This window comes from Zingiber officinale, chromosome 10A, assembly GCF_018446385.1.
Source record: "Zingiber officinale cultivar Zhangliang chromosome 10A, Zo_v1.1, whole genome shotgun sequence".
In the NCBI taxonomy this organism is placed as follows: domain Eukaryota; kingdom Viridiplantae; phylum Streptophyta; class Magnoliopsida; order Zingiberales; family Zingiberaceae; genus Zingiber; species Zingiber officinale.
In genome coordinates, this window is record NC_056004.1 from 16,901,696 (window position 1) to 16,909,627 (window position 7,932).

Sequence of the window (7,932 nt, forward strand, 5' to 3'; positions counted from 1 at the left end):
AGCACCTAGGGCATGGTATGAACGGTTATCTAATTACCTAATATCCAAGGGCTTTAACCAAGGTCAAATAGATCATACCCTATTTGTCAAAACCGTAGAAAAAGATATTTTTATAGCCCAAATTTATGTTGATGATATAATTTCTGGCTCAACCAACACTAAACTTTTAAAAGAATTTGTTAAATTAATGGAAAATGAATTTGAAATGAGTTTAGTAGGGGAACTTATTTTTTTCTTAGGCTTACAAATTAAACAAATCAAAGATGGAATCTATATTTATCAAACTAAATATGTTAAGGAACTAATTAAAAAATTTGGCATGGAAAATTTAAAAATTATAAATACACCAATGGCAACTAACATCAATATTGATTTTGACCATGAAGGAAAACCAATAGATCCAAAACACTATAGAAGTGTAATAGGTAACTTACTCTACCTAACTGCAAGTCAACCCGATATACTATTTACAGTAGGTATGTGCGCAAGATACCAATCCTGTGCAAAAGAGTCACATCTAACATATGCTAAAAGAATACTTAGGTACATTAAGGGCACCCTAAATGTAGGACTCTGGTACCCTAGAACTTGCACCTTTGACCTTTTTGACTATTCTGATTCAGACTATGCCGGGTGCAAACTAGATAGAAAAAGCACAAGTGGTATCTGCCAAATTGTAGGTCAGTGCCTAGTAAGTTGGTCAAGCAGAAAGCAACACTGTGTTGCTTTATCCACCACTGAAGTTGAATACATAGCCCTAGGAGACTGTGCTTCTCAACTTTTGTGGATGATGCATACAGTAAAAGACTATCAACTAGAATATAAAAATATAAAAATTTTAATTGATAATATAAGTTCAATTAATCTGACCAAAAATCCAATTCACCACTCTAGGACTAAACACATAGAGGTAAAACACCATTTTGGAAGGGATCATGTCGCTAGAGGTGAAATTGTACTTAACCATGTTGAGTCCAAATCAAACCTAGCTGACATTTTCACAAAACCCCTACCTGAACTCGAGTTCAGTACACTTAGAAGATAAATAGGAATGTGTTGGGTAGAATAAATCTTGATTTTCAAACCAATTTCTTAAATCTAATTTTAAAATTTCTTTTGGTGTTCAAAATTGCTTAATCTTAAAATTAGCTTTTAAAATTCTAGGAAAAATAATGTTTTCAAAATCCCAATCTTATTAGATTTTCAAAATTGGACTTAGCCCAGGCACTTACCTTTAGATATCATGCTCCCCCAGATTTTAGCCAGAGCATCTCACAAACACACTAGGCATAACGTGTTTGTGTTTGAAAGAAACTTAGAACGGCGTGAGAAGCCACTACAACAAAAACCCTCATAGACATTGGTTTTCCACCGGTGTCTATTTCATTTTCGACCGATGCCTATGAAGTCGATGTTAAAAGTCTGCCATTTTAGACATCGGGTTAAAACCGGTGTAGTATCACTTAACGACACCGTTTTATCAACGGTGTAAAACCGATGTAATATTGTATGTTAATAACACCAGTTTTGGCAACGGTAAATGACCGATGTGATATTAGTTAATAACAGCGGTTTTGCAGCAGTGGAAAACCGATGTAATATATATATTTTTTAACAGCAAAATTTGATTTCCGAAATAATGAAAACTCGACAATAATAAAAAAAATGCACAAATATTCACAAATTATACAAATATTCTTCATTCAACAATATCCATAAAATACACAAATATTCACAAATTATATAAATAATCTTCTTACAACCGTATCCATAAAATACTCAAACATTCTTTTTACATCAAAAGCTAGCTAATAGATATCAAAATCAAGGTAGAACATTCTTTTAACACATCAAGGTAGAACCGTACTTCAAATGTAATCTACCATGCATTCAGCCCACTCGAACCGCACTTCATCAATTTCAACTCTGGAGTACTTGAGATTTGTAAACTGTAAAAACACATAAATCTATCATATGTCAAATAACTAAAACAAATGTGTACATGTATCAAATAAAATAGAATACTGAGTTTTTAAAGGTTGCTGTGGAAGATAACGAATATAACATAGAATCTAAAACATTCATATATGACACTTAGTATATGCTGCTTAGAATATAACATAGATAATTTGCTCCATCTAATTCAAGTGTACAGATTGATGAGGAGCAGTAGACAGAGTGCAACAGCCACGCTAGTGTTACTGGCAGAGCAAAGAATTGCCATCTGATAAAAAAAAAATGTTCTAACATGAGCAATGCTCCAATTCGATCTAAGAAATTCCAAGAATAACAGAGGAACTCAGATCGACCTGCAAGGAAAAGAAAAAGGGGAAACACTTGAATGCTTTTGATATGGAAAAAAGGTAGTGGAACACAAAGAAGGGAGATCAGATACGTAGAAAACTCAAAGAAAAACTAGTTTTTAAGAGATGAAATGTAGAATTAGACCACAAGCATAGGTTATCAAATAAGTTCTGCAGTGACTAAACACTTAAGGAAAATGTCATATCAGATATCTTACATTCAAACAAATTTTGCCGTGAAAACTGGAAAGCTAGGTATTTTCAAATGCTGTGCTTTCCAATACAAGCTAAAAGATATGTGACCTCGTGCGTGTATTTCTTGAGGGGAATGGTGAAAGCACGACTGAGTCCAAGATCCGCAACTTTTAGCATCATAGTTGTTGATACAGTCTGACCTGGATGTTGTTTTGCTGTTGACACTGATTTAAATTTGTATCAGATAATTAACTCAGATTAATTACTAATCCAGGTTGACTAGGTTGACCTGATTGAAGCAGTTGGAAAGTCCTGGTGAGTGAAGCCAGGTGAAAACCCTAGTGAGTGAAGCTAGGTGCAAGTCCTGGTAAGTAAAGCCAGGTGAAAACCCTAGTGAGTGAAGCTAGGTGCAAGTCCTGGTGAGTGAAGCCGGGCAAGGGAAAATTCAGATGGATCAAGGGTGATCGGACATCTGGTGTTGAAAAGTCCAAGAAGGAAACTTGGCATGCGGAGTCAGAGAGGGTTCGGTAGCTCGTTCTCTAGGACCAGATGAAGTCGGAGAGGGCTAGGGAGCTCATTTCTCCGGACTAGGTCAGAGAGGGCTCGACCCGGACTGAGTCAAGAAGCTGGATCGGTCTGCAGACCGATCCAGTGAAACTTTTATACCTGATCGGTCTGCCGACCGATCAGAGGGTTTCTGAATTTCGGATGCGGATAAATCAGAAATCTGTGTTTGAGCCTTGATCGGTCTGCGGACCGATCGAGGGAAGCATGGATCGGTCTGCGGACCGATCAGAAATCGATCAGTAGCCCACTGTGAGTTTACTGATCGGTCTGCGGACCGATCAAAAATCGATCAGTAGCCCACTGTGAGTTTACTGATCGGTCTGCGGACCGATCAGAAATCAATCAGTAGCCTACTGAGATTTTATTGATCGGTCTGCAGACCGATCAGGAGGCTTTAAGCACCGGAACGAGCGACATCTGATCGGTCTGGGGACCGATCAGATTAGTGCCTGATCGGTCCGCAGACCGATCAGCGATGATCCAGAAAGCGTGGTTCGGTCTGCAGACTGACCCACGGTATTGTTTGCTTTGCATGCACTTTTTCTGATTGCCGTATTTGTATTCACCTATCTGTTTTTAACCATCTGCTGTGAGTCTTTCTAGCTTGCAGGTTGCAGGTCACATTCTCATGTTTGGATTCAAATTAAGCTTCATTAAGAGAAGGAGACAAGTACCCTTTTCACTGTAATTTGCTGCAACAGATACATTTAGGGCATCAACGTTCACTGGCGAAATCCGATTACGATTGGGCTGCTCAGTTTGACTTCTACCCATTGGTTGGTATCCAGAGACGCCAGTGATTTCCATTGGCATGTGTTCAGAGAATCAGAAGAGGAGGAGAGGTGATTGGCTACGCCTTGCTGGCAGCAGCGATTCTGCAGACGGCGGTGATTCGAGCAGAGAGACATAAGTAGGAAGAAGAGGAGTTCAGAAAGTGAATTCTGAATTCTCTGTCTTTTGTGATCAAGCCTTCGAGAAAGCAAGTTGGTGAAGCTGTGAGCTCTTTGCTGAGAAGGTTGATTGTGCGCTCTCTGCTCTGTTCTCTTCTCCGCGTGGCTATAAGCTCATCTTAATACTTTTCTCAGCCACTGTAAGTCTTGTGCTTAAATCTATAATCATCTGAGACTTTGTTGAGAGGTTGCTCCACCGAGAAGGAGACATCTTTAGCCAGATCTTGTCCGGGGTGTGATCTACCGAAAGATCAAGGAGTCGTCCTCCTTACGGACACGCCGAGGAGTAGGGGCAAGTTATCCCCGAACCTCGTATATCCTTGTGTCTGCTGTGTGTTTGTTTTCTTTCGTTTTAGTTTTTCTACTTCCGCTGTGCTGTGCTAACAAAGTTCTTGAAGAAATTTCTGTTTAGTGTTTTTCAAAGAGGCTATTCACCCCCCTCTAGCCATCTAAGATCCCAACAATAGTCTTGCGGTCCATTAAAAGATTGTGAGGCTTAAGATCCCTGCAAAATTAAGGAGCAAATTATTCAACAAGATCTTATCTTTAACATACTGAAACAAGATGGTGAATGAGTTTTTTCCAACCTGTGCAACACTCCATGACCATGACAGAATGAAATTCCTTTGCAGAGTTGATACATCAAAATCTACAGCAAGAGACCTTGTGAGAATCTAAAAGTACCATAATTTATCAAATATTTAGTGGGCTAGAGAGCACCTAGAACCTTGGCCTGCATATTCCTTGACCTCTTAGATATAACTACAATCTTGGTAAAAATTAAACAGAATCAAAGCAAAAGGAATAATATTTATCCAACTCCAAGGCATCAAAAGAAAATAAGAATATCAATGGAAAAAGTAACACATGAACAATAGAACAATGTCATAACCAATTTCAAGGAAGCCCACATATTACTATAATGGCCTCAAGTAACTAACATGAATTACTGACGATATACCGGCATCAATTAAACAAAAGATATGGCAAAAAATATCTGGACGTGTACAAGAAAAATTTTGCAAATTTTAAAAAAATTGAAAAGTGACAAAAAGATCAGCATGTACCTGTTAAAGCAAATGTGCCACCAAGCACGGCACATAGCCGAGTTAGGAAATAAAGAAAACTACGTCGTTCTTCTCTTATTGTCACCGTAATAGGTGATAGATCATACAAGAAGAAAACAGCTGTTCAAAGGAAAAGGGAAAAATGGGGTTAAAATTCTACCCAAAAAAAAAACAAATCATTTTGTATGTTAAATCAGTATGACGCTTGAGACATTGACCTGGCCATGACCTATCAAAGTCACACATTGGCACAAAGTATTCTGTGACAGAAAACTGGTTTGTAGGCAACACTTCTTTAGAGAGTTATCTGTGTTCCGTTGGAACAATCTGCATTGAATTACCAATTAACCTCTTTCTTGTCTTTTAGAAGGAAAAGGTAGTACTACAAGATTGAATCTAAAGACAATCGAAAACTAGTGTTCTGCATATTATATTAATTAAAAGAGCAAAATCAAAAAGGTTATAGATGACTACACAAACTGTGTAGAAAATAAGATGTGGCTAGAGTTTGACAAAACCATAACAGACTAAGTAGTAATGTAAACGCCAGGGCGTGAGGTTTAACAGTATATATTTATCTCACTACAGGGAGAGTAAATTTCTCAGTTGAAATCACAAAAAAATACAAGTAAATGAGTGCTACTTTTACTAATGCAGGTTAATCTAATAAATGAAACAAAAAACAGTAGGTTGAAAAACCAAAAGATAAAAATTTTGTTTAATGAGATATAAGAAAAGCCTCAGATGTCAAGAAAAAAAAACATCGTAGTACAATCCTGCAATTAGATGAAAGGGCAGAAACAACCTTTATATAATACTTGAACGTTCCACTTGTATCATCTAGTATCCTTGCAGTTCCATCAAGAGGATTATGGATCCCTGGATACTTTGGTCCAAAAGACAAATCGTGAATCACATGACTTACATTCACCTTTTTTGCTCCTCCAAAAATCTGTGCAGGAAGAATATAAAATGATGAGGTAATTGTACAAACCAGCATACTATTGTAACTTCAGACAAGTAATAAATTTAACCACGTAAGTTGCCATATTCATCAAGTGCTTTGGGATACCAGAGAAATAAAATTTACGTTAAGAACATGTAAAATAATTAAAATAGGAACAATAATTAAAATTGAATTGTTAATCACATCAAAAGGTCCAAACCAATTCAAGTTTATCCAGTACTGCATATAATACAAATAATCATTTAAGTAATCTTCATCGTGAATTCTTTGTAAACATGAATTGCTAAAATTCAATAACCACCTAAATAAAACGGAGGAGCTTTAAAAAAAAGGCAAATCTACCAAAACAAAGGAAAATATCTTTGTTTATAAAAAATACTAAATTTTTATTAATAGATCTATGAAAATACTAAAATCTTCACAAATTGCTGTGAACCAAATCGAAATATCTAATATGTGCATCTACAATCTTCACAAATTGCCACGAACCAAATCCAAATGTTTAATATTTGCATCTATAATCTTGGCAAATTGCCATGAACTGAATCAAAACGTCCAATATATGCATCTATAATCTTCGCAAATTGAAGCAATTTTCCATGAACCAAATCGAAATGTCTATATTTCCGTAGCTAACCTAAAACAAATCTCTCGTTGCCCACTCTCATGACCTAGTTTTCTTAAAAATACAAGGGAAATTTCAAACAAAAAAAAACGTAAAGCTTGATTGGATGTGAAACTAGTCATGAAATAGAGAAATAAAACTACACTGACTATAAGGATAAAAAAATAAAAGATCGGACCTTTTTCTCCCCAAGGAAGTTCCTGATCTCAATGCAGCTGTTGTTGGGAGTGATGGAGGCGTTGATGGGAAAGTGGGCATAGACCAACCACATTTTGTAGCGGTACCCCTTTGTGACCCCCGTGATCAGGTTATCGATGTGGCTTAAGGAGGTGCGGATGGAGGCCGTAGTCTTCCGAGATCCGAACCAAGCGTCCACCTTCAGCTTCTTCCCGCCCTCAATGAGCTCGAAGTCGAGATTGAGATGCTTGAAGTCGCGGGTGAGCTTGCCACGCGGGCCCTCCACCTCCACGATCTTAGCATTCACCTTCATAGTGACGCCCTCAGGGATATCCATCGTCTGCGAGGACAGGATGGTCTTCATCTTCGCCGGCTGTCTCACGATCCGCCGCTGACTCGAGAACGAACGAGTAGAGAAACCCTAGTCCTACTCAAAACCCCTCAAAAGAATAAAAGCTTAATTTAACAAGAATAAAAGTAAATACTAAAAAATATTAATAGATCTACACCATCACCTTAATTTAACAAGCTTTAAACCCCTCAAAAGAAAGTCTAGCCATCAAAACAACTAGCGCGAAGAAATTCCAACAAGGAACTCAAAAATCCCAACAGATCTAGCCCAGAGCCGACCGATTTCCTCCAAGAAAACACTAAGAAACAAGCTAAGCATACAAGGATCAACAAGGGATCACCTCCGCGTTTGACGAGAGCCGCCATGAGTGCAGACGACGAAGGAGCAGCCCCGAGGAGCCAAATCCGAGCACCAGCAGCGAAAACAGCAACGAAATCAAGACGATTTCCAGGGAAAAGGTCGCCGACAAATCAATGGAGAAACCAGAAAGCATGAGGAGAAGAAACCCTAAGAGATGGAGCAACCCGCAAGAGGGCAAAGACAGAAGGGAGAGGAGAAGAGAAGGGGAAAGAGGATATGGATGTGGTCGTTTTCCACAGACCTCACAAGGGAGTCGTGTGTTGATCTTGATCGGAGAGGAAGGGGGCGTCGATCTAGCAAGGGGAAGGACGACGCGATATAGATTTAGGTTTGGAGGGAAGTGTTGTAAATTTTGGCTAAGTATGGATG

The 7,932-nt window shown here is 38.3% G+C and overlaps 1 protein-coding gene across 1 annotated transcript; it reads right to left on the reverse strand.

The window, feature by feature from the left end:
- Nucleotides 1–5,730: 5,730 nt before the first annotated feature.
- Nucleotides 5,731–7,276, reverse strand: LOC122026475 (60S ribosomal protein L9-like). The gene is made up of 3 exons (XM_042585218.1): nucleotides 6,853–7,276; nucleotides 5,855–6,034; nucleotides 5,731–5,745 (listed from the first exon to the last, which is right to left on the reverse strand). Exons 1-3 carry the CDS (start codon nucleotides 7,213–7,215, stop codon nucleotides 5,731–5,733), a joined length of 558 nt encoding a protein of 185 aa, XP_042441152.1. The 5' UTR covers nucleotides 7,216–7,276.
- Between the last annotated feature and the right edge of the window lie 656 nt (nucleotides 7,277–7,932).

Bases quoted from the DNA above. Each gene is read 5' to 3' on its own strand.
- LOC122026475 (XM_042585218.1), bottom strand. From the start codon at position 7,215: ATGAAGACCATCCTGTCCTCGCAGACGATGGATATCCCTGAGGGCGTC. The intron at 6,035-6,852 runs GTCCGATCTTTT...CTTCCTGCACAG, and splicing joins ACTTCCTTGGGGAGAAAAAG to ATTTTTGGAGGAGCAAAAAA.